This window comes from Cyclospora cayetanensis, unplaced genomic scaffold (assembly GCF_002999335.1).
Source record: "Cyclospora cayetanensis isolate NF1_C8 unplaced genomic scaffold, CcayRef3 CcayRef3_contig_14, whole genome shotgun sequence".
Lineage (NCBI taxonomy): Eukaryota > Apicomplexa > Conoidasida > Eucoccidiorida > Eimeriidae > Cyclospora > Cyclospora cayetanensis.
The window spans coordinates 122,440-148,822 of record NW_020312081.1 but is presented as its reverse complement, the minus strand read 5'-3'; the positions used below and the strand labels follow the sequence as shown (position 1 = coordinate 148,822).

Here is a 26,383-nt window from a genome sequence, read left to right as displayed (position 1 = left end):
TTCTTCGGCTGAACTTTTCGTTCATTTTTATGGCGCGAGCGATGTTCGCTTCTGCACCTTTTTGTGGAGGTCCTGCCAAGGGCATCTCAGCCTCTGCATGCGGGTGTGTGGCGTCTTGTTTCAGGAAGCTTATCTTGTGCGACTTCTTTCGTCACGCGTTTGACGGCTCCGGCGCGGATAATTTCTTTGATGCTGGCAGCTGTATCGATGGCCGCCTTACCTCCGCATGGAATTGGTGCTCATCTATCGAGAAAAAGCCCTTTTTCCCCGCTCTCCTCCTCACTGGGTTTACGGGTTTTGATGGTAAAATGTAATCTCTGAACCTCTTATACCCCAATAGGGCGCGAGGATCATCGCTTTGGCCAGGAATTCGCGAAATCAAATGCACAAGGCCCCAAACTCAAATCTGCAAACTCTTGCGCCGCCTCTGTGTTAATGCGTGTTGCCATCTTTTTCCTAAAAGGGGCGCGTAATAAGAACGCAAAAACCGCATGCCTGGCTGCTGCTGCCGGGCGTCTGTCTGTCTGTGCGTGTCTTCGGGGAGCCCTTGGGCTCTCTATACTGCTGCCCTTCCTCCCTCGGGGCATGAAGACGCTCTACATTCAGCACTGTCAGAGCAGCGTGGATGTCTGCTAGTTTTAAGGGGTTTTAGGGGTGTGTTGATCCCTTAGTAGCGCTTAAGGCCGCAACCAGATGTCATAGGTGTCTGGAGTCTAGGGGTGGCAGGCATCCTCAATCCTCAGAAAAAGTCCCCTTCCCCTCGTTACCCTCTCCCTCCCCCAGAAAGCAGCTTAGGGCTGCTTTTTGCAGCACCTGGAGTATGGTATAAAAGCCCTCGATGCACTGCCTGCACGCGCGTTTTCGTGCCGTCCAGCAAAGTGGGTTGCTGTTGAAAGTAGCAGCAACGCAGCGCTACACAGTTGTTGGCAGCTCTGTCTTGCCGAAGGCACTCTACCAAAGTCGTTCGTTGGAAGGCCCAACTACACGGCCTTTAAAGCGTGCGATTTTTCTGTAGGGGTTTTGAATGTGTTCATGCCGGAAAGCGGCCGAACCTTCGGAGAAGGCTGCGCTAGAGAGAACTACACCCAAGGCCAGCAGCTCCATAATTTGTTGGAGTACCCAGTGCCGAATTTTCGTGCCGCATGCGCCGTGAGCGGCCTAATCAAAGCAAAAGAACGCCTTTGTGGGCATAGGAATCTATATCTGTTTAATCGGAGAAGAGGCAAATAAGGATTCAGTAGTTAATGGGGTTGGCGTCCTGTGAAAATATATATATATATATGGACCCCCGTACGAAAACCAACAGGTGAGCGCATGGCAATGCAAAGAGCCGACGGGCCCTGCCGCCACGTCAGCGCAAATTTTATGAAAACCCTCGATGCGTGTTTAGAAGAGCACTGCAAATTCTGCACCCCCCTGTACTGCGTCTGGGGGCTTGCTTCTATGCCTCACAGTGTGCACCGCTACCTGTGGAGGGATGTGTACAAGAGGTCTCTCCCGACGCCCTCCTGCGGAACTCCGGCATTCCCTCCAGTCAGTCTTTGCATTAAACTGGGGGACCGGACCGTCATGCGATTCCTCTTGTTTCCGCTGCATTTCCGCATGATTTCAGTACTAAACAAGCGCCAGAAGCCACCGATAGTAATGGCTAGTATTATGGTACTAACTATTACGGTGAAGAGCTCTTCAGAACGCCACAGCGGGAGGAAACCTGTGACTCCTTAGAGCCCTTGACCATGCCTGTGGGGCTTTGCCAGAGTCAACCGCCCGTATACTCGGGTGCCCACCGCAGAAACGCATTGGTTTCCTTTTTGTTGAGACCGCCTACTTAGAGCGCCGTTTGTTTGCGACTAAATGAAACAGTACTATAAGAAATACACGCCTGAAGTCAGTTCCTTCGTCATCAAACCACGAAACTCCTGGATAACCTGCAAGACGCCCGGTTTTGGTGCTGCTGCCCTTCGTGTAGGCACCCATCTGTGCAGGCACGACCTCACGACCTCAATTCTCATTCAAAGGAGGCCACTGCCCTCAACGCTTCCGGACTGTTGTCTTGGTCTTCTTCATACACTGGCTCTCGTTTGTACGCTTCTTCCCAGTGGGGAGGAGCCTCCAAGTACCTTTCGTCCTTGTACCTTGCCCTATGGGAAAACTTAGCTTTTGACGCCAGGAAGGGTCCTCCTCCCCCCTTCATCTTTTTCTTGAAGACCCAAAACACCAAGGCCAGAAGAAAGGCTGTCCCCAGAGCAGCAAAAACCAGTGATCCATGCCCGAACTGCAGATTCAAACCAGCCGTTCGGTGCACGAATTCCAAATGCTGTGGCTCCACGGGGCTCTTCGCGGGCGCTGGCGCCGATATCATTCTCGCAGGCTTCGGCTCAATAGAGAGATTCTTGTGTACGGACAAAACCGCCATAGCTTGGAAGTAGGTGGCAGAGAGAAACGTATTCATACGTTCTGCATCATACGACGCAATGAATAACACCAAAGAAACCCCAATGGCGAGCCATTCACTCGATCCCGTGAGGCACCCCCAGTGGGTGCGGGCGGCCTCCGCAAGGCCGAGGCGCGCCTCTGCCGACCTCAAAGCGAGGCTTCGCAGCCTAGGGTCTGTCGGGTGTATTCTCGGGATCGTTCGTTTTTGTTGTTCTTGCTTAGAGTCCCAGCCCCACAACCCGAATGCCCCTTACCCTACCCAGAGCAGCAGCCCTTCGCCTGACTTCGAGGATCGTAGGCTCTGGAAGCTGCGGGTTTGCACTCAGGGTCTGATAGACCTCTGCATTTTCCCCAATGTAGACTTGCACCGGCCTAAACCCTGAAGCAATGGCAGCCTTCAAGAGCGTCAAGTCCCCGCTGGCAGCAGACAGGCGGATCTCAGTCAGCCCAAAGTTCTTGCAGCGGCGCAACAACGCCTGCAGCAGCAACAGTCCTAAAAGTCCAAACCGCAACACACCAGTTCCAAAAGTCCAAACATTTAGACACACACATGCCGAGGATGGGTGAAGGGGACAGACACACAAATTAGGGCGCCTGACTACGATTCAAGTCTACGGGGGCGTAAACGGTTTACCGCAGAGTCCGCTGTCATCCCCCAGAGTGATCTCCGGAACCGATAGGAGCTTTCCATTTTCTACAGTAAAGCCTTTGTACTTTAGGGACCCGAGGACCGTCCTGGTTCCTTGAGTGATCGCTGCAATAAAGCCGCACATCACTCACAGGCAGCCGCGCATCCGGAGTCAGCAGGATGCGACAATGCCTCACGGACTGACATTTCAAGAGGCCCCCGTGAAACAGCGGGTCTCAAACAACCCCCACAACTATCGACTCTGGCGCACCTTTACAGTCGAAGGCTTCTTTGTCCAAAAAATTGGCGTTTTCTTCGCTTACAGTGTATTCAACAGCGACGCTCATGTCCGATAGGTTTGAAGGGACTGCGGATTCAAAAAGCAAAATTTACGGGGGGGATCGCAGGCTCTGGAAAAACACAGTCAGCCCATCATCAAGGGGGAGTAAGCACCACATTAAGAAGCCTTGCGAGCGCACAAAAGCCTCATAGAACTTCGAGATTCAAAATTCATGAGCACACTGCCGAAAAATAACGCGTGCGACGCGAGCTTCCCAGTATCGGTTTTTTCCGGTTTGCACAGCTGCACATGAGCTATGGGCAACGCTCAAGAGCAAGGCACCGAGAGTCGATTGACATATATTTTTCGGTTCTCTGCGGCACCGCCATGATCCACACCCTTTCCATTTAACTGTACAATGTGCTGCGGTGAAATGTTGAGCTTTCTGAATTACGGCGTTCTTGCTTACATGTAAGCCTGGCCTTTTCAAAGGACGCTTGTACACTTTGAACGAGTCGCAATAGTCCAGTATATTTCTGCTCTGGAGAAAACACAAAAAGAGACCAGAGCAGAAGCACCTCCCTACTGCCACCCTCGAAAAAGAGCTCTCGAGCAAGTACATCGGAGCATTCGATAACACGCAGCACAGGGGCACATGCGTCGGCTGAACTAAAGTGCGCCAACCAACACCAGTAGAGCTGTCTATCAACCCAGCTGATCCAGAGTACCCCTCTGAACAGCACAGGGACGACCCATCCATAGAAGCGAGGATAACACCCTATAGCCAATAGTGCATCTCTAGGCCTCCCATGTCAGTACATGCATCCCACTCAAGTACAAGTTGGTTTTTTCCCTCAGCTGCTAAAAAGAATCATCAATAAATATAATATGCATAGATACCGTGTTTGCTGGAAAGCAGAACCTTTCATATACACATGCGTACCTGCATGTGTACATGAAATATGCATATTTATGCATAGATATGCATATGTATAATATATATTTAAATATATATGTACTCGTGCAGGCTAGAAAGCTGAACCCTTCAGATCCATATACACACAGAGGTTCTTTCCCTCTTCAATTTCCGCAGCTCTCTCTTAACCCTGGAGCGCAGATTTCAACGCAAGCGTACCCAATGAAGCGACGTTATTTCTGAGGTGAGCCTCGGAGCCCAGAGGCTCGCTAACCCAGAAACGCCAGGTATAGCCCACTTGTTTAGTGCCCTCCGGAATGAGCACCCAGAGGTCCTCCAATTCCAAGTTCAACTCGGCACATAGAGCGAACGCCGTCAAGTCTGTCAGCACCGTTCGCACGACACTGGTGTCTACGTTGCTGCGATTCAGGATCGTCCACCTAGATTGCATCTCCTGCAAGTCTACATCGCACAGCCGCAGAGTTGCTGCACGCAAAGATCCGTAGGGACGCGCACAGTGCCATTGCTGCCCGCCAGACACCCCGCGTGCGCGCGCGGCATGAAGCACTTCTTACGGTTCAACCTGTATCTGCCCCCCTAGAAGACTGCGAGGATGTGCTGCTGCTTCTTGCACCATGTATTAGCACGTGGTAAACATTATTGCGCTCGGTATTGCAGAAAACGTTCGGATCTACAGGCGATTCTCTATAAGGAGGGGCTTCGGACGGAGTTTGGGGTGGGTTCAGAATTTTTACATTCGTAGAAGCTGTCTCCATAGATTGCGTTTCTCTGTTGGCTCGTCTTCGTAAGCAGGAGGGGTTCGACCGATGGGTGCGCGCTTGGAGGCGAGGAAAGAGGGGGAGAAAGGGGGGCTGCTTGTCTCAGCGTGAGTTTTAGCTCTGGATCTGGATTCTGTAAGTCCGCAGTGGTATCGGTAGTTTGGGAGTCTACATGTTCTAGCGCTTCTGAAGGGGGGGAAGCCCCCAGGCATGCAGGCAGCTGCAGAAGGCCCACAAGTAGAGGCAAGCGGCAAGGCGGCAGCAGCAGCAGCAACAGCAGTGCCTGCCGCTGAAAAGCGCTTCCTCGGTACGCCATAGGGTTCGCGGCTGCAGCCGCTGCCTCGATATCGCAGGAGCACCTCAGGCTCAACAGCCTGGAAGCGCAGAGACACCTATGCAGGGGAGGATCAGTGCGGGATAGTAAGAGGTGGAAGGGGCCATAAAAGGTGGGTCAGGGGGCCCCCTTGAGCGATGGAGCGGGAAGGAGGCCCCTTGGCGTATTTGGGAGACACACGGAGGAGATGCCCTGTAAGGGAGCTGCAAGGAGGCCGTTCCTCCTGCGAAACCGACCCCCAGAGCTACCGGCTTGGCGCTCCGTGTGTAGCCGGTGCAGACCTTACGGCAGCAATGCAATCATCTGCCGCAGCTTCGCATGAATGAGATGCTGTTGCATCAGAACGCCACAGGGGTAAGCTGAACCCATCTGTCATCCCCAGGCACTGCTCCTCTGGACGCCGAACCATACGCGGCCGCCATATTTGAAGATATAACAAGGGAAAATCCGCTCCAGAGCAAAAAAGATATTTCATCCCCTGCCTTCACTTGGTGGCGCCACGGGGTTCAGATCTACAAATTGACGATCGCTCAGAAAGCGGGAACCCCCTATCTTCCCGAGACACTCCCGCTCATTAATCTACTTCATAAAAGAGAATGAAGCAAATCGAGAATGCCATTTAAGGGAAGCAGACACTTACAAACCAAAAAGCGTTCAGCAGCCTTCTCCTGCCCCAAAATGGAGTTGATCAGGGAAGGGTGCACAGTCGTTCCCCAATGCCGCCAGTAATTGCTGCTGCTAACCCCAAACCCCAGAAACAGAGAACAATATTTCATTTCAGTATTAAGGAATTACAGTTCAGGAGGTACGCCATCTGGCCGTCATTTGCGCAACATGTTATCCAATCTCCACAGCCGCGTGTTGATTCCGCTGTCTCGCCGCTTAACGCTGGGTGTATGCGTCAAGGCCTGCGGTTTGCTGTTGTCATATTAAAGGGGTTTGGTACAGACTGTGTTTACCTTATTCTAAAAGGAAAATATGGCAAAGTGCCTTGAAGGCATAACTCATGGGATTCACACCGCGGGGACATCTACTGAGCCGATAACTGCATACAAATCCTCTCTGGAACATTATTCCCACTCAGTTAAGACTATATAAACAACTGGCTAACATTTTGCCTGGATGCTCGTCGAGTCTAGTTGCCGTAGCGTCCAGCTGGGTAGCTGGATACGTAGAGAACCCGAGCCTATATATTAACGGCCAGTTGCACAGGGCACTCTATCGACCACAAGCACTCATGTAGTCATTACAGAGAGTATGGTAATGCCAATTTCTACCCCAGCAGTGCCAAGCTCTCTCTCCTCTTGCAGGAACTCTGCAGGGTGTAAACGGCAGGCAGCGAAGGATGCTCTTTGAAACAACACTTGAAAACTGGCTAATGAGTTCGCCATCTAGATCGTAGGACACCAACCCGCTTTCCCGCCCTATTTCTTGCACGCTTCCGCATTTTTATTTGTGAGTTTGATAGGCCATCCAGGTGCCATGAGGCGCTCCCTTACAGCAGCTACCGCTCCACGTGGGGTCTTTCTAGACAGACGCGTTTAGCCCAAAATTCAATGCAGAAGTGCCATTTGGGCACTTTATACTGCAGCACTATATGTAGGTAATAATTAGCAAAGTACTGGCTGAGTGGACAAGCTGCTTGCACACTGCATTTGTTGCAGAGCACGGTTAGTTAACTCCATAGAGAGGTTATGCTTTTTGCGTATGCACCAAGTTGCGGTCTTGAAACTGAGTGTAAAAACGGAGAATGCAATTGCGCTTGTTCTCCGGCTTTCATTCCTGTAGCACTTCATCTCTCAAGAATATTAAACTCAAGACTAAATACGAAATTACTCAGAAGTTATTGAGGGTTTCTCAAGGGGAAAAGCCGCTCTTCCTTGCCAGAGGCCCTCAGAGGTCCCACCGTGAGGTAGGGAGAAGCTAGGGTGAGCGTATTTGCACCCTCTCAGCAATATTTGCATTCACATCCAGTCGCACAAAGCGTCTTACAGATACGTACACAACTACGTGCCGTTTTTCCCAGCAAGCTAGCAGTATTGTGCAATAACAAGAGATTATTGCAGGCAAAGCAATCGGTTAATATATTAATTCGTAGCTATATATAAGTAATATAGTTGAAAGCATTTGAGTGTAGCTCAGCCCCCCTGCATTTTTCCTTCCTCGACGCAGTAACTGTGGAGGCGAAGCGCACGATAAGAAACATATAGGTCCTCGCATAGAGACCGTACAAGATGCATTTCAGCTTTAACCGATCAACCCTCTCTCAACTGTAAAAATCATCAACAGGAGCGTCAAAGCCGGCGTCTTGTTCAGTTCTGGAGGCAGGGGGAAGCTCCGCTAGAAGGCAGAGGCTTTTCCTCGCTTCCGCCGCAAGTCCGCACCACCCATGCTTTCAACATAACCTGACTACAGCATCAGGTAGGCGTTTACCCCTACCAGAGCGTACCCAAAAGTGCTCCCGTTGCAGTCCTTTGAGTCCTTCTATGCACACGCCATGGATATTTCTTGGGAGAACGTTACTCTGACCGGCGTTGATATGGCGACCTTCCCGGTGGCCTCGTCGCAAAGCTCCCCTTTTACGAGGAACCTGGACGGAAACTCGTTGGGTGCTGCCTAATGGTTTGTCACATTGTCTGATTCCTGCTGCCCTAACCGTTGTGATAGGTTGTCATCCTTGGTAAAGCACGCCGTAACATAGCACTAACACGCCCTTGCACAAAGGTGCTAAAGTCGAACCAGAATGAGTCTAGCACTCTGTCGAAAGCTCTGGGTGTGCCGCTGTGCACGCACCTGTTGGATTACCCAGCAAGCACATTCAGGAAGCAGCCCGTTACACCCTCTTCTGGAAACAAACTACAGTGTGCTTCTCCCAACTAGACGGCTGTCCAGAGGGGTTGCAATCTTCTCAGCATGCCCCGAAGTGCTGGGTAATCGGGCACACATGCCCGCATGAATTGAACTCCCTGCTGCTAGGCGGCTAATGCACACGCGACCTACTCTTAAAAGGTGAGGAACCGGCCTCTAATTAAGATGGCTGTGATAAGCGGCAAATTCAAGTGTCTCCACCCGGAAAACAGGCACTCCACAAGAGAACCAAACCTAGCCGGAAAGGGCGGTCTAATGACAGAAGATTCGGTGGATCGTGTTTGCTCTACTGCAGGATGTGGATAGTTCCCTACTTCCAATACAAAGGCCAGCGTTCGCCTACGCCGCTAGGAGAGTCTAGAGGAAAATCTGAAGGGCGAGAGTTGTCCAGGGTTACCAAGAAGAGACACAAGGCATGCGAGACACACAGAACTGACTGAGCACCCATAGGCAATGAAAAAGGTGGCGCCTGGCAAAGTCAGAGGGCGAAGTAGAGGCTTCATATGAAGAGGATCAAAGAGCATATCCGCAGAAGCAGAGAGAGCGGGACGGGGAGATAGTGACGGCAACTAAACAGGAGGGGCCCCTCCGAAATAAGCAGATGCAGGGGTATGCCAGGCCGCGCTGGCGAAAGAGCAGCCAGGGAGGAAGAGGCATTACTGGCCCTCGAGAGGAGAGGCGCATGCCCAACGGCATGCACATAAAACAAGTGACAGAGACAACAAATCAATGCCACGGAAATCGCCAGCGCTATCCAAAGGCCCTACGGCTACGATGGCAGAGTGCGAAGCCTGTATGTACGAAGGGCTGTCTTTGGCTTGGCACTGGATCCTTGGTCGAAGGTGTGCTATCAGATCCGCACAAGGCTGGAAGGCCATGTACTCCCCTACAAAGCGGCAGCTGCGAACCCTTTTCGGGCCGACTACGGTTCAGACTTTGAGCTTCAAACGAGAGAGAAGGTGCATTAGGTAAATTGCGCTGCTCAGCGTCAGCAACCCCTGAGCCTGAAACACACAGATGCTCAAAAGGAACTGGGCATGTAGCACTTGGCGGCCGGTGTGTGAATGGAATATGCGGGCCCTGCTGGAGCACAACAGTGTACAGCAGCCCCATAGAGCATGTCTAGCAGCATTTAGAAGCAGCAGTCGCAGCAGCAAAAGCAAAAACCAACCAACGCACTTGGTGCAGAACTCCCAGTTCTGTGGGGACGTAGTACAGCACTGTAAGTATTCCCAAGAGCAATTGTAAGGAGGTCATCATCGGCAGAAACCGCAGTGCCGTCTGAGTAAACAAAAACTCGAAACGCTTCCCTATCCCTAACGTTATTCAGGGCAGTAAACTCGCACCCACACGTGACATGCGCACTTAGTCGGACGAGAGGCAGTGCTATTGGGAACCACCCCCCCCTTCTTAGGCTGTGCAGCTCAATCTTCGGCTTTTCGGACTCATTATCACTTCCCCCCATTCCCTCCTTCGACCCCTTTTTCTCCAAAAGTCTACATGCGAAAATCGATGTCACTAGCGGCGGACTTTGATGGGGGCGGGGAAAGGTTTGTCCTTATGCCTGAAGAAGAGGGCGAAGGAGGACAAAAACGTCAAGTACGCGAGCAACCTGTGATCGAACTGCACGGTTTCGGGGTTTTCAAAGAAGCGCCTCCAATTGAAGGGCTTAGCGTACACCTCGGTAGGCACCCATCTGCACCGAAAATCGCGAGAAAGGCCACAAATACCTTAAACCCGGTGGATCGCAGTAGCCTCCTGAGCTACGGCAGCGGCCTACCACATCCGAGTTTGAAGCACTTCCATGTGCAACGTTTACAAGCCCTGTTGAGGGTACCACCGCCGGAGCCATTTCGCTAGCCTCGACAAAAGAAACCTCGAGAGAAGGATTCGAATCGCAGTTTGCCGCACTTGTCATTCATAGTTGGCCAGGTGTTGCAGCATCGGCCAGCATCATTCCCAGCAACAAGAGCTCCGGAGAAGAAGGTAGTCCCCGCGAGGGCAGCGAATGCATGCGCCTCTCTTCCCGCCACCTTCGCTGCCGCCGCTGCCGCTGCTGTGATGGCTGCCTTGGGGGGAGAAGGCAGCAGCACAGCCAAGGACTGCCACAGCAGCAAGGTGTACAGCGTAGCGGCCATCATCAAGTGGAAGGCCAATCGGTAGGGTGACACGCTGCCCGTAATGTGCAAACGCACAGAAAGCATCCCACACAACCAGATGCGCGCGACGCCTCATGCAGATTGGAGGACTGACACATACACAGAGAGAGAGAGACAGAGACAGAGTGGGGGAGAGACAGACAGAGAGGGAGAGGGAAAGGTTTGGCTACTGCGAGGCCTCATGGCGCCACGCAATAGGCTCTCCAAAGCCGGATTCTTACACAAACTCACAAATAACAGCTCACCGAGGAGTTTTGACTTCCGTTTTCGGTTCTTCAAAGCCCGAGCGAACCATCCACCAGCCCACAAGACCCTGGATACCCCCCAGCAGGCCGTACACTGAAAACAGTTCCATATTCCAAAGGTACAAAAGTATATATATATATATATATACATATAAACACATATATACACACACATACAAAAACATATACTCACATACATATACATATACATATGAACACATGTACACACAATACACATATACTCACACTCATATATACATATATATATATATATATCAAAATCTGAAACGCTGCAAAAATGCAGCAAAGATCTTTTGGGAAGGCGAAACTCAATGACCGAGTGAGAAGGAGGAGAGGAACACTCTAAGGCCAGGAGAAGCTCGAAGCAAAAGACGTCAAATGGGGTATTGTGAGATTGCATGAGGTGGCCGTACTAGAAGAAACCCCAATTATTCCTCCCAGAGACGCTACGGGGGGCGTAGGGAAGCCACAAGAGGCTTTAATTGGGGGGGGTGGTCGAACCTGCGAGTCTCAAGCCAAGGGGTTTGTGAATTGCCTTGGCAGCAAGGCATGCAGCAGATCCTGCAACAAATACGAGGCCAAGGCCCCTGCCAAGCCACCGATGAGCCCATTCATAGAAGTATATCCTCTTGTAATCCGACAGCGTCATTCCGTAGTTCAACTGCAAATACTCTGGGGTTTCCTACGACCACACCAGCACACATGGCCATCCCGTGGGTATAAATAGAGACACTTGCCTCGACTACAGGTGAGCGCCATATCGACGCCGAAGCGCGTATTGCACGTAGACCGCATAGAAACGCTTTGTACAGTGTAAGGAAACCGCAAAAAACCGTTCTATTCAGTGCAAGGAACACTTCAGACGAGGAAGCGTTCTCCCCTCCCTCCCGCCTTCCAATTCCTCCTCTCCCCACCCCAATGCTTCCCCCGAAGATTCCACGGTTCGCTCTAGCAAGTGTTGTGCGTCTCAAGAAGCACCTTGTAGGCCTCAAACTCCTCAGTCCAAGCCTCTTCAGAGGCAGGCCATGCAGTACCAGCAAAACGCCAATTCGTCATGGAGAGGCCGCTCTCTGTGAGACGCGTCAGGCCCCCCCAAACCACCATAGCAAACACCCATCCCGTGCAGCCTGTGAAGATCCGCACATACATACACATATATACAAACACACACAAACAAGCGGCTGTGTCTGCATCCATGGCAGGAAGACCCTCCCGTGGCACGCGTCCGTTAAGAGAAGCCTGGGCGGAGGACGCCACTGAAGAAACCTTGCCCCTACGCTCACCAAGTAGCCACAGTCCTACCGGAATTCTGTAGTCGTCTTTCACGAACCTGTGGAAGACAGCCAGCACACAGGACGGCAGCTTTAGGAGCCCGCAAAAACAGCGCTGACGCCGAGACGTGACGGGGGGGAGCCGTGGAATCGCCCCTACGGGTGCTGCTCTTGCCTGCTCGCGTGATGGTAAGGGTCTTCGCGGGGTTGAGTCGGTGCTTTCGATGGAGATGGATTTCGCTGCGCTGCTGCCTCCTGGGCTAGGCTGGAACGCGCAGACACTCCACTGTCGGAGGAGCCACCATAGCGCGCTGGGCTCAATGCACACGCACGCGTGCCGCTAGCCCGCTGCTGTTTCCAAGGATCCCCCCCTCGCCCTCCCTCAAGGAGGCATGCTCCGAGACTTCGGCTAAAAATACATCGCTGGAGGCAAGGAAGGCCTTGGGAGCACCCCACAAATCCCCGGAAGCTCGAGGCGCCGCCTTGAGGGGCACAAAAGGGCCCTCGCGCTGCAACGAGCAGCAGCGGACGCATGCGCGAAGCGGCCAATGCCGCCATAAGGCTTCGAAGCTACAGGTTCAGTCTCTCGCTGTGAAGGACCTTCTGGACGCATTGCTCTCTTCGAGAGCGAATCGGAGGAGGCAACGCCTCACAGGCCTTACAGAAATCGTGATTCGAGAAGAAATAGAATCAAAATACTGCTCGGCAGAGTCTATCGCGGCTTGGTTACTTAGTAAAAGACGGGAGAGGGGGGCCCACCAGGAAACCCGTTCCCCCCTTCCCGCGCTGCTCTCCCTCACCTGAGGGGCCCCTGTCGATCGAGCACGCGCTAACGCTGCCCACCCCCCCTGGAGCGTGCGCATTATCTTTTGCTCAGTTCGTTCGTTGATCTAGATTTCCCTTATGGAGCGCTTAGAAAATTCAATGTTACAAGGACCATTGCGCTGAATCTAATATCTTCGGCTTAAGTGCACTTGCTGGGTAGGGGCCTGTGGACTGGCACCTACGCATAAGTGGACTTCAACAAAAGGACTGCTGCAGCACTTTGTGCAGACACAGCACGAAGCAAAGCCACATTCCAACACCTAAAAGTTACCATGAGTGTTACCACCCTTACCTCCCGCCTGCTGAGCACTCAAAGGTGCTCTTATCTTCCCGTGCAGCGTAGAGAAAACAAGGCCCTCAATATAATTTAACCTTAAAACCTATTTTCAAACGCATGGGACTGCCTATGACAACGCGTTTGTCGCTATTAGATAGGTGCACACATCACGCGGGCACCCCAAGTCGAGGTGTGCCGAGCTAAGCTACACTTCAATGCTTCCTGCTGCAATAGCTATGTTTAACCAAGCATTCGTGAAGGATTGGCTCCTTGATTTGTCTGTATCCACGTCTTCTTGATTTGCAATCTACTATAAGAAGACGCAATTGTGTGCGTGTATGTGTGTGTGCACTACACGCTATGTGCATCTAGCTATGAACGCTAGCACTGCTTAGAGAGTGCAGCTCTGCGCAGCGCGGCTGACCTTCTCCCTTCATCGCCAAACTTTGAGGGCTGATGACAAAGGAAAGCCGGAGCTTCTCGAGGAACACAATAAATTTTTAACAAAATTGTCTTGCTGCTTGGGAGGTAACTGTCTCCCTACGGCGACCTTAAAGGAAGCAGCGTTACAACTCCGCCCCGTAAGAAGCCGCGATGTTGCATGCTTGTGCCCTAGATGGCAAGTGGAGCCAATTTATGTTGATCGGCATTCTCGGGGTAATGCTTACAGGATGCAAAGAACTGTGCGCCGCTTAGCTCTCCCCCCTCCCCTTTCTTCTTGTCGGAAACTCTCAGGGAGGCTAGTATGGGAAGGAGGCAGCAGCTCCTTTGTTGATTACACAATAAATTTGGATAAAGCTTGAATTTAGTCTGGAATGAAACGTCTGCTTTCTGTGGAACTCTTGCACACAGCGTTACAAGTGGTGCTTGCCGTAAAACAAAAAACAACAGCCTTTCGGCAGATTCAGTATCCCGTACCAGGTGCCCTCGTAGATACGACAAATTACGGCTTATGCATATACTGCAGGATTTGTCGCAAAAGGTTTCTGGGGTAGGGGAATAGCCGAACAAGGGTGTTCTATTGACTAGAAGCTAGGTACTCCAGCACAGATAGGCCGTAAACCCCTCCCCTCTCAGGTGTGCTGTTCGGCTTAAATCATGTACATGAGACTTGTGCGATATCTGGTTGGGGCTTCAAGCTTGGGATTTATGGGAGCCGATCTCTGGGGATGCCAGTTATGCGCACCTTCCTGTTGACGGCCGTTGCCATTCGCTCGTGCAAGAGCTTCACAAGTTGTTGCAGCTCCCCGCGCTGTTTGTCTAGTAGAGCCGCTGCCGCTTCCATCTGCGGCAGCACAAAAGTAGAGGCAGCAGCGCCAGACAGAGCACGACGCCCCCTGATAAATCGCTAGCACATGCACCTGTGTGGATGACAGCGGCAAAGCTGGAGAAAAAACATACCTCGCTGCTCAGGGAGGCCTCTCTCCTCTGTTGTTCCTTGGCTGCACTTAGCGGCTTCTGTGCCTGTGCCCGCGCAGCCATGAGCTCATTCAACACCCTGCAGCACCACCATTTTAGCAAAGGCCTCTCGATCCAGAAGCAACAACCCCCTGCGGCATAGCCGAAGAAAAGAAAGGCCCTGCTCCAAACAAAATCCACGGCTATACGTCTCTGTAGAGGGAAATAGGTTCCTTATTTTTACTTGTTACGCGCTCTTTCATTTTGCAGCAGCTGCAGCAGCTGGACGGTCTCGGCTCCTCCCAGCAGCTCATGCAGCTCCTCCAGCGAATCACGCAACCGCAACAACTGCAGCAGGCAGGAGCAGCAGCACCACCCAACAACAACAATAAGAATAAGCATAACAACGGCAACAACGACAATACCAACAAATGAAAACGCGTATACCGGCGAACGCATACTGCAACTGAAGCGGCAGCAGGCTTCACGAGGAGGCTGTCAACACCTCAAAACGAGAAAGAGTAGGCCCCCCCAGAAAAAACGTGTAGCAGCGGCAACAATACCCGGAGCAACAGCTAACACCAGAGAAAGTGCACTCCTTATTCGCTTGCTTGCTATGGGGTTTGATTGAGGACATAGACGGTAGACGTTCGTACTGTGTCGTGCGACTTCTGCAGCTCTTCTGGCAAGACGTTGTGTTGCTGCCACTGTTGCCGCAGTTGCTGCTTCTTGCTGCTGCTTGCTGCTGCTGCTGGATTTTGCACGATTCGCGCGTACAGGAAGCCTCGCAGCTCAGTGAGTTCGAGCAACAGTTGCCTTCTTACGGCTGCACTTCCGAGAAGGCTGTCCGTAATGTTGCTGCTGCTGTCAGTGGCGCTCGAGCCATTCCACGTCCCCTCGCCCTCTTCAACAATCCAGCAGGTATGGTCTGCAGGGAGATCGTCTAGATCCGAGAGGCCCCCCTCATCTCCCTGCTGCTGAATCTCTATTTGCACTGCTGCTGCCGCCGTATCGTCTTGCACCTGCTGCTGCAAGACGGGTATTTCGGGTGCTGCTGCTGCGGCCTCTGCTAATAGCACATTCCCCATCTCCGAAAGAAGGGCTAGCAGCGGCAGCGAATCGTTTCGTGCCTCTTTGGAAGTGTTTTCCGATGTGCTGAAAGCCACGAACGAGCGGTAAAAGGCGAGAAGCTCCGCCCCCTGCTGCCGAATCAGTGCTTCAGCCCGGCGCAATCGCAGCGGCAGCTCGCGGTTTACATACTCAAAGAGCTGCTGCTGCAGCAACAGCGGATCTGTTGCTGCTGCTTCCTCCAAGCCATACTTCAGACACAGCTGAACGTAGGCCTCTTGGGAGGAGGCTGCACTTTGCTTTAGCAGTTGCTGCTTTTTGATACAGTCAGAGAGCTGCAGCAGCGAAACGCATCTCAAGATATGCTATGCTGTACAGGCAGTTACGTCAGACTCTGCACTGCTAGTGCGGCCGCAGCAGCATTTTTTACACAGCAGAAAGCATAGCAGGGGGAGTCAATATGCACAGTATTCTGCGTAGATCTACAGTGGCCGCACATCGAAGGGACAAGGCAATATGTAAACAGCATACACGCACTTCTAGGGATCATATATATATATGTATATGTATATACGTGCATCCCTGCCGACATGTGCGGATACAGATGCATGTACAGCATAATATGGACATTGATACAGACACATGGATACATTCACGACGCTGGATAACAAGGACTCAAGTCAGGAAAACGCCCACCAATCGTTGTTTCTGCTGTAGAATCTTCTGTTGCGTAGGCACCAGCATGTTGGCTGTCTTTGTAAGGGCCCTGGTAGGAGCACGTAAGGCAGCGGACGCGAAGCATGCAAGCGCCAACGGACTTGAAATACAGAATCCTGGGTGGAGATGGCTCTAATGCACCAGTTATACAGGATTACGTATTTGAAGCTCACCGAGACAGATCTGCCAAGTGTAGGTTCTGTTGTTGAAATGTACGCTGCAAACGCCGCCACTGCCTGTACATCGCAGATCCGAACGCTTTCGAAAAGAGGCCCTCAGAGCCCTAAACATATTATAACAGCAGCCACAAGAAAAACGCATATTGCTTGCCGAGTCCTCGTTATCACGAATTCCTTTAGAGAATCTGCCTCGAAAGACCGTCCACGGGAACGCTCAATGTCTGAAAAATACATCTGGAGGTAAGCATGCACCGGTCTCTCACCCCTTCTTTCATTAGAATTTGCACAAGTTCTTCCACTTCTCTATACCCAAAGGGACCGCCTTTCTTCTCTGCAATCAGCTTAGCGGCTTCTTGGCTCTCCGGAGGGGTTTCTAAGGCAGCATTAACGTGGGCCGTCATCCCTGACTCGAAAGAAAGCACAAGGGCACAGGGCCTTATTCAGACTCCTACATATACACACGAATAAGCATGTTTTGAGCTCAAGTTGAATCTCTCAGTTGACTTCCAGAGCCGCGTTTGCCGCAGGACGCGACAGGCATTCATGGATGCACTAGCTAAACGCATCACCCTGCTTCATCCCGTGTCGCCTTAACCCTTGGTTTCTTTTGTTATGCAGCATTCTTGGTTCGTCCTCACGCACGCACCCTTCAATCTCTGATGGTAATCCTCCGGCAGCAGCCGCCTGCAGAGGAGCCAGCCGACAACGCCCTCATACGGCACATCAGCAACATCTTCCATTGTCAGCAACCCGCTGTCTTTCGCTTCCTTCAGCCGCAGGAGGCAGCGGCCATTAGTTGCCGCTACGTGTATAATGGTACACGTATACACCCGAAAATGCTTAGCGGTAGCAGCAGTGCAAGAATGGCGCTCCAGAGACACGGCAAAGCAGGGGGCCCTACGTATGTCCACTACAACCAGGGCATTAGGCCCATACCACAGCCAATTACGGAGTTTCGCAGACACAGGATTTTCGTTCGGATGTAAGACAAAGAAACCCAAAAAAACACAGGGTGAGCTACGAACGCCGTAACATGCCGCATGCACTGTCGCAGCCGACGCAGAGGGGAAAAGGGATTCTGCAGATTAAAAAGCACTTCAGTGGTCTGTGTTTTCTGCTAACTCCCCTTAGTCCCCGTTATTTCAACACCTTAAGTAAGAGGTTTTATTTCATTTTCCTCTCAAAGAGAGGATATTTACCATTTGCTGGCCCCGTGGTAGGGGTCCACAAACACCCAGGCCTCTTCAGATTATCCACCACCTACTGTTGTTGCACCAGCCTCAGTAGCGCTCTCCAGTCGACAAGAAGACGTGACGAGACACTTTTTTGCATTGTCTCAGGAGATCTGCGGTGGAGTTGACGTATTGCGCAGGACCTGCTCAGTCTTTGGACTTCAGTCTCTGGTCACCTACCCCGTGTGTCGGCGAGAGATCCCCCAGCACTGGTAAAGGGCCATGCCGCATTTCCGCTTCTCGGCACTTTCAACAGAAAAGCCGCTATACTGAAAGCTATTAAACTCCCCGCTAACCGTCCGAAGTGGGTCCAGCGGCTGATTGGAGTTTGCCGGAGGGAGGACACGCACCGCGCACCAGAGCTGCTGACACTCACGCCTTGTGGATTGCATTAGCGGGGAGGCTGCAAAGGGCAGGCTACCGCTACTACAGTCAAATTAGGTGGCACAAGCCACAAGAGAACCGAGCTGGTGGACGCCAAGCAGGGAGGCTGCCAGGCGAGGCGAGCGCACTCAATTTTGTACTGCTTCCTAGACCACAAGCCCCCAGCGATCCCTTTATCCCCTGTAGCTTTGCTGGAGTTCGTATTTTGTGCTCACCAAACAGAGTGTAAGGTTCTGCAACAGCCGGCTGTACAGCAAGAAGGCCTGCAGATTTATCTTCCCTACAACAGACATGAGCAGAAAGCCCGATGTCGGGGGGCCTCTCGCCTTTGGGGGTCCCCGTGTAGCCGCCACCGCTGCCTCTGGCGCTCGTGGCGGACGGCGTCGGGAACTCAGGGAAGAGCAAAAGATCGAAATAAAAGAGGCGTTTGAGTTGTTCGACTCGGAAAAGACAGGGAAGATGGATTACCACGAACTCAAAGTACGTCCTTCCATCAAAACCATGCAGCTTTCCATGCTTGGCACACCCCATAGTGTGCTGAACACTTGGACCAATTTTTTCCATTCCACCAATTTTCAGCACACGGATCGTCTGCAATGTGCGGCGTAGGTTGCGATGCGGGCTCTGGGATTTGATGTCAAGAAAGCGCATGTGCAAGAAATCATGCGATCTTACGACAAGCAAAACACAGGATTCATTACTCAAGGCGATTTCGAGGAAATAAGTCCGTCTTAGGTGCTGGTGGCACTCACTCTAAGGGGTATTGAATAAAAAGAGGGCTGAGACGCTTTGCACAGCGGTTGTCCTGTTCGGGTTCGTCATTTGAAAAAACTATCGGCACGTTGAAAGACGCTTTCACTCATCACACCTTGCAGAGGCTAGTACGTTTTGCCTCTGTTCCGTTCTTGCTCTTCTGTACAGTGACGCAGAAATTCTTGGATCGCGACCCAACGGAAGAACTCCAGAAGGCATTTCGCCTTTTTGACGATGATGATACGGGGAAAATATCTTTTAAAAACCTGAGGCGTGTTGCAAGGGAACTGGTAAATGCGCTCCGGGATGTATATGCTTGAAACCTTTATTCTTCCCCTGTGAATCTCCATCCAAACTCTATTCAGCCCCACAACCCACGCTGTGGTCTGCTTTTTAATGTAGAACTACTTATTTTTGTTGTATTCCACAAATCTCTTGCAGTTTTCCGTTCCCAAAAGATTGTATGCAGACATTGATGCGTATGCGTGATCTGAAATGGTGATAGGGAGAGGACTTATCAGACGAAGAACTACGGGCCATGATAGATGAGTTTGATAGGGACATGGATGGCGAAAGTACGTGCAAGAAGATACCTAAATTCTTCCCAGCCAACAAACGAACGCCAACAAACTGCCGCATGGCGCTTTACAAACTCAACTGTGCGACCGAACGTGCATGATGGCGCTGCACGCTTTTTTGAACGCGGTACGGCTAAAGCGGTGCACTGCATGAATGTTTTAGATTGTCTTATGTTGTGCAGTTAGCAAGGAGGAATTCATGTCCATCATGAAGCAGACGAGCCTCTACCAGTAATACGAAGTGACCGCGGGACCCCCAGTAGGAGCTATCTGGTGCTTATATTCTTAAGTTATGGTGAATCTTGCATGCATCGTGTGCACTACCTCGTTTGGCCTCCCGTTGTATCTGGAAAATGCTTTGAGGAACCGCCGCTAGCTTCGAGTGGATAGACCTGCAAGGTGTTTTAGCTGCTGAAGCTGTCGATTTTGGGTTCCTTTTATTTGTACTCGCCGAGGGGCAAACTTCGGCAGTGCAGAAGTAACGCGAGACTGCCCCACAAGGAAACCACAGCAACTCCCCGGCCATGGGCTGGACCCACTACATGCCTACTTCTGTGGGAAGAGAACCGCATTATCCTGTTTGCTTCCATAGTTAGCCTACACGTATCCGTAGTTTCGTGAATATTTCCGAATGTCGGTTCCCACGGGGACTGTAATCGCCAGACTACTTCCACGCTGGTCACACCTGGTTGCTATGCACGAAGACCCATTCAGACTTACATTGCAGTGCCGTATCATCTTGCACTCTCTGAAGAAGAACAGTTTCTTCAGAAAAAGGAGGAATGGCAAAGCACAGATGCCCCTAAACTAGGAAAACTGGGGGCGGGGTGTCTGCAAATTCAAAGCCCATGAGCAACACATATTGATGGGACCCACTGCAGTAACCTTAAGCTGCGCGCGGAGGACGATCAATGTTGCTAAAGATACAAGCAGCATCGCTCGTATCCCAAAAAAATCCGCATGAAGCTATCCTGTATTGTACATTTTTACATTCTGTTTGCCCATCTAATACCTTCCGAAGTACTCTGCTAAACCTGCCGTTTTCCTCCCGGAACTCGAGGGAGCGGCAACATCTCGGGAATGCCGAATTCTCCTTGGGAAATGCCGCGCGGAACTCCAGCAGAAGGGGAAGCGCTGCGTGTGTAGTACAGGGTGCCTAATTACCTGTTGTGCAACGCCGCTAGGCCACAAACCCGTATAATGCGGAGGGTCCTCTTGTCACTGCAGTATGTACTGGTGAACATTCCTTTGAAGTGTGCCTTCTGATGCGTATGTTATCCCCTGTGCTGCCTTGGCTCCAACAATAGCACATAGATGAGGTCCTATTTCGAAGCTTTACATAACAAAGCCGATCCCCTTAGTTGAGTGCGTCTTTACTGGGGCCACAACAGCGTTCAGCAGGAAGAAAGCCATCAAATAAAGCAGAAGGCAGGCCCACTGAATGCATCGCAGTTCTGTCTCTCCTACATCTTGGGACCCCTCGCAGGGCCTTGGGACGAGGCAGAGGGAGCCTCGTGGGTGGACTATGGCCAAAGTGAAGAATGCGCAATGTAGGCACAACAGCACTGCAAACGTTGCTGCTTGCAAGAGCGGGGCAACAATCAAAACGGCATCCCCCAAGGAAAGAGGCCCCAAACCTTTCAAGCTGCTCGCAGATTCCCCTAGACTGTTAAATATCGCTTCCCAGAGATATGCGATGGTTTCTATGCCTGCCCCGTTGATCTCCGTCCCCTCCATGGTGCACAGGCGGATCCACGGAGGTGGGTGTGGAGGGCAGTGCTTTCTAAAGAAAAGGGCTTGTGGAAGCACAGCACGGTTTATAAGGTGCTGCCGCCTTCTGTCGTACCTGCTACCTATCCTCGCACGCCAGCAGCAAAACCGGAACCCTCCGCGACAACCGAGGCAATTTCACCTGAGCAAGCGTTTCCCTGCAGACTGTGCAAGGAGATAAATGTAAATGCTGGAAAGTAAACCCCTCGTGGGCAATAGGGGCCTTGCTGACCGCCGTGCAGGCAATCGGGGGTATACACACCGTGATTTGGACCTGGAAAGCATGGAACTAAAAAAAAACTAGCCCTCAAGCTCCCCCCAAATTCGAAAAGAGAGCACAACATGCACACACGACCACAAACAGGCACACAAGCCAGTCAATTGGCGAAGCAAGCGGAGTGAACAGCCATCCACTGTGAGTCAGGGCGGAAGTGCCTCCTGGTTGTCGCGTTGAAATGCTATTTCCTTCAGAATTTAAACCTGTTGAATAGGGCTATTTCTCTAAGCTAAAATTTTCGCTTTAACTGTAAATCTTGCATTGCCTTCTTTCATTATATACGACTTGCAAGAAATAGCCTTCTGTGCTAGGGTGAAACCACCAGCTGCCGCAGCCAAATACCTCTCTCTATTGGAGCGTGAACGCACAGGGCTAGCGCTTGAATTTAATATCCAGACATTCAGGAAATGTTAAGTGTCTTATCGTGGTAGTAAATAGTTGAAGATGCCCCAGGAGACTACTGCGCTGTCGACTGCATCTGAATAATTGAACGCTCCCCGAAGGATCACACCGCCTTTAGGACATCCTCTGCTCCCAAACTCTGTAAGACCGTAAGAGAAAGCTCCTGTGTAATTTCAATTTAGAGTACGTTCGCTTGCTTATCTTAACCGGACCGCTCAAGCCTGCGCCACCCCAACTTAAGCTGCGATCGATGTAAGGGGAAACCCCCAGCAAGCAAAACCTGCATCATCCTTTCTCTCCTTAAACCATGGCGTTCAGGGCTGAAGGGGAGAGTAACGAAAATGTCACAATCTATGCATAGGGACATAGTGAGCTTTAGACTTGAATTAAGCCTGACACACATTAATTGAAGGCTCATAAAACAAGCTTTTCCTTCCCACGCCAGCGTCCCTCGGAGTTTCCGACTTCAAGGGTGAGAAACTTTTGGGGAGCAAGCTGCTGTAGCGTGCAAAACTACACTTCACCACAGTCTAGTATACTAGCTACACTTGACTTGAAATTGGTAAAAAACTGTTTTGTTTCTGTGTTCACATCTTAATCCTTGCAGAGAACTGTTCGCCCGCTACAAGGAGCCCAAGTGTTGTGTGCGTTTGCATTAGGTGGTATGTGCAACAAGCTGTAATTTCTCCAAGTACATAGAGCGGGCAGCTAGGCGGTTCTTATGTGACCCTACTTCCTAATGTCAAAGCCCTAAAAGGTTCAGGCAAGAAATCGAGTAAGCTCTTTTGGGAAATACCAATAAACTCCAATGAGGTTTTATCGGCTCTGTATTGAGTGTCTCCCTACGGAATCATTGAATGGAGCTCCGAAGTTGTTAGCCTTGCATAATTCGATGCTACTGTGTCCCGCTCATCCACTGATTGTCCAGAGAGTGAACGGTCAGGTTTACCCACAATACGTTAATACTTCTGGTTGAATTAATGGGTACTCTGGCAATCTGATTTTGTTTGGCAGCAGTATGGTGGGGGGAAATATCCCCCAGCTGATAAAATGTTAATGCATGCGTCAATGAGGTTATGCAAACCAGAAAAGTATAATGGCCGCAAGCATGGGCAAGTACCGGGACATTTTTACAGGCGATTAGAGCGTTGCACCCTTGAAATGAATAAAGGGGGAGGACTTTTTGTGCCATGCTCATTTAAGAAGGACGCACTCCAATGATGGCTCTATCCGCGCAGAGGAAGTCGCCTACCTGCAGGGTTACTATACTCCGAACCAATATAAATGCCATGACTCGGCCGTTTCTACCGGAATTAACTCAACAGCAAGCTTTTAGAAACCAAGAATGCCGAAGCAGGGGAACCACTCAGTCGATTAATATCTGGAGATATGGGCGGGCTTCCTTCGCTAAAAGCCACGACGTAGGCAAACACCTGCTTTGCTAAGCATTTATCTCACGCCTAAAAGAGGCTTCACGTAAGGTGGTCGCACGATGAGCAGCGACTCAGCATTTCACCAATCTAAACGATGAGCGTTTCGCAAACGATGAAGCACTTAAGGCTGCAGGATTAGATGAGCGCAGCTTGTGCACATACGGATAAGTAGGCAGAGTCATAATAGCATTAAAAGTTCACGGATAGGGTAGGTGTGCCAACCGGCCCTAGCCCACAGTCCAAGGAAGACGAAAAAAGAACGCCAAAAGAAAGCAAGTCTCCTAAGCATCCCCAGACAGCCCCCAACAATGCATCTGCTTCTGTTGTAAAAAATAGTGTCGCATCTCCTAAACTGCAAGCACCTGCAAAATCGCAAGGAACCGAAACAGTAGGAGTAGGCACAACAGATCTGGGCTGCTTGAAAAGCAAAGAAGGCGAGTTAGGGAAGCGGAAAGACCCCCACGCAGGCTGCTGCGGCGCAGTCAAGGGGGCTGCCGAGGATCGAGCAGCAACTTGACCTTCACTACAGGTCTATTCTATGCTGCTTCGAGCTCGCATTGATGAACTAGAATTGCTGGCGCCACGTGCAAGTAACTGTGAGCTGCATCTGCAATCCGAGGAGATGGCACACAAAAGCAATCTGCCTATTCACTCGCTAGCGTAGTCCTTAAGACTGTGGTTTGCTGACAAGCGGCACAGCACAACGATTGACAAGGCTAGTGCAGTTACCCGCCACCAGCTCGACACTAGCACTTTGACTAATATCCATGATTTCTATGTTGGACCAGTGTGCCATGGCATAGACTCAGGCATGTTATGGATGACTCAATGGAAACTGTGCAGGCGGCCACACCTGCGGGCAGGAATGACTAGTTTGCCAAGCAGTGCTATGGAAAGCACGTCCCTTAGTCTCCAGAGTATTGCATACTGCGTCTACGTTGAGTGCGGTAGACTCTATGCCCTAACAGGGTAAGGCAAAATCTTCATGCAGGGTTCTCAGCAACGCAGTTAAAGAAGACGGTTCTAAGCATCTCCCTAGCTCCACTGGACACGCAGCCGGACCTTTATCAGTATGCTGATTGCAGCTTTAGCCAGGAAATATCAAGAATGGGCAATTATGAAGGGGGATGTCGCTTGTGTGCTAAAGAAGGACTGGAAGCCAGCAGGCTGGCCACTTGCTAGTCGTGCAGCCCACCCTATCGAGCTAACCCAGGCCACGACCAAGCTATGTTTGGTGCCACAGAGCAAGAGGAGGACGCTCAGTGTCAATCGGGCGATGTGTCGAAAGAGGCAAATAGCAGGAATAGACCAGCACGTTTGACTATATCCCGTTGTTGTTGCCGCAAAAGGACGGATGGTGGCGCATGCGCGTTCACGTTTACTTTTAAAATAAGGTCTTCGTACAACGAAAGTCTCCGATGTACTGGCATGTGTGCGTTAAAGTTTACATCCTGAACACGATTGTTGTAAAGCCAAAGTTTTCAATGCCTCATCTTGGCGAATTTATTGGCAATCTGCACGAAGCAAGAATCTACCCAACTTGCGCCTTCCCAGACGCATTCACAAATCCCCATTCAGCTTGATCATAGATGCACAAACGGTGCTCCACTCTCTCTCTCACAAGCTAGATCGTACCTGTGTGTGCCGGTTGGAGTTATGAGTGTCATCGAAGCTACAACAGCAATCTAATCGGCATGCTTATGAGCCTACCAAACAGGAGTGGGTGGCTGACTCTATGGACGGCGTCTTCGGATACAATCAAAATGTTAAAGGGGCCTAGAGCAACCACGGGTGGCGCCGCATCACCTTATACTGTATTTCTGTGAACAGCTCTTCGTTCGGGAATCGTGTTTCAGTTGCACGACTTAAGCCAGATCCAGCAAAGCTCAAGCTATCAAAGAACGACCTTTACCTATACACGCCCGCACAGCCGTTGTGACATTCTACGGCCATGCGCCTTTCTACCAAAATTTCATTTCTGAATTTTCTCGGACGGCTGCTCCTTTGACTGACCCACTTTAAGGCGTGTGGTCTACGACCTGGAGATAAGAGGCTGATGCGGCAGCAAGGATGCTTATGCGCCGCCTTGCAAATGCTCCTCTACTCGCGCTGCCTAATTACCAGCGTCGCCGCTTCCTAAAATAGCCGATTCCAGTGATGTAACAATGGGCATGTTTCCATCCTAATAGGCTACGGATCTTCCAACGCATCAGATTATTGCTTCTTATTCTCATGGCTTCGCCAAAACGGAATCGCGATAGCCAGCGCTTTTAAACTTTGTCGGGCGTATTGGGGCGTGCACATTGACGGCACTAGTCAAGGGAGTGTCATTCTACCAGCCAGGCCACCCACCAGTCTTCACTGTACCTTACGACGGGTTTGTCAAGACTCTGATGATCCTATAGTTGTTTGCAGGCTTGGGCACCTGCTAAGAAGCACCATTTTAGCAAGGCATTTCAAGGGCAGCATCAACTTGATCACCTGCACCTTCACAGGACGCAGCAGCGACTCACTGTTGTGCAGCACAAACACTCTTATGTGTGGCAGTTCACACGGCTTATCAAAATTAGGGAAGTTTGACGTCTTTGGCACCCACGCATTCGCCACTAGGTGCCAAAATCTAGAATGGGAGAGTGCTGAGCGCGGCGAGTCGTGATACAAAGCAAAGCGGGGGTTCCGTCTCCTGTGAAATCCAACTACACTCCGTAGTGCCCATTTGCGCAAAGCATTAAATCATGTTTTTTATGGTCCAGGTGGGATACACACCAGATTGAATAGGCTCTGAGGGCAAAGTTGTACGGCTGCAGAGAGGAGTTGGACTCATCTGACAATGGACTTTGTTGTTGGACTGCTAGAAATCAAAGCTTAGGAAAGCGTCTACTTCGTCATCGACAAACTCGACGAATATGCTATGCGATCCATCCCTTGTTCCAGCTCTCAGAAACTGGCTCAAATATTTGTTATCCATGTGTGGAAGCTCCACGAGCCCTCCAGGAGTGTCACTACCAGTAGGTACACGAATGTTCAAGTGCGGTCTTTGATGCTTGCATGATCCGGTCACACTGCAGCCATAGTATGATCACGGCGAGCCATCCTGCGGTAGATGGACAGAGAGAAATAATCTCAGTCTTTTGCGGTAGGTGTGAGTGTGAG

General features: G+C 51.1%; 4 protein-coding genes across 4 annotated transcripts; 1 reads left to right on the top strand and 3 right to left on the bottom strand.

The window, feature by feature from the left end:
• Window positions 1-2,008: 2,008 nt before the first annotated feature.
• On the bottom strand, window positions 2,009-5,749 carry LOC34620988. Its single transcript, XM_026336634.1, has 9 exons — window positions 5,660-5,749; window positions 5,016-5,259; window positions 4,480-4,722; window positions 4,139-4,205; window positions 3,923-4,058; window positions 3,587-3,840; window positions 3,217-3,335; window positions 2,696-3,034; window positions 2,009-2,457 (listed from the first exon to the last, which is right to left on the bottom strand). Exons 1-9 carry the CDS (start codon window positions 5,747-5,749, stop codon window positions 2,009-2,011), a joined length of 1,941 nt encoding a protein of 646 aa, XP_026192419.1.
• A 3,421-nt stretch (window positions 5,750-9,170) lies between these two features.
• Window positions 9,171-12,550, bottom strand: LOC34620987 (cytochrome c oxidase assembly protein COX15). Its single transcript, XM_026336633.1, has 9 exons — window positions 12,448-12,550; window positions 11,950-11,985; window positions 11,645-11,793; window positions 11,168-11,348; window positions 10,646-10,739; window positions 10,153-10,413; window positions 9,772-9,937; window positions 9,421-9,522; window positions 9,171-9,245 (listed from the first exon to the last, which is right to left on the bottom strand). Exons 1-9 carry the CDS (start codon window positions 12,548-12,550, stop codon window positions 9,171-9,173), a joined length of 1,167 nt encoding a protein of 388 aa, XP_026192418.1.
• A 1,636-nt stretch (window positions 12,551-14,186) lies between these two features.
• LOC34620986 (CDK5 regulatory subunit-associated protein 3) lies at window positions 14,187-17,141 on the bottom strand. Its single transcript, XM_026336663.1, has 8 exons — window positions 17,048-17,141; window positions 16,665-16,804; window positions 16,396-16,505; window positions 16,202-16,271; window positions 15,094-15,840; window positions 14,682-14,785; window positions 14,441-14,537; window positions 14,187-14,324 (listed from the first exon to the last, which is right to left on the bottom strand). Exons 1-8 carry the CDS (start codon window positions 17,139-17,141, stop codon window positions 14,187-14,189), a joined length of 1,500 nt encoding a protein of 499 aa, XP_026192448.1.
• Window positions 17,142-18,308: 1,167 nt separating this feature from the next.
• On the top strand, window positions 18,309-19,583 carry LOC34620985 (centrin-3). Its single transcript, XM_026336661.1, has 5 exons — window positions 18,309-18,497; window positions 18,627-18,741; window positions 18,939-19,060; window positions 19,276-19,345; window positions 19,531-19,583. Exons 1-5 carry the CDS (start codon window positions 18,309-18,311, stop codon window positions 19,581-19,583), a joined length of 549 nt encoding a protein of 182 aa, XP_026192446.1.
• Window positions 19,584-26,383: the final 6,800 nt, after the last annotated feature.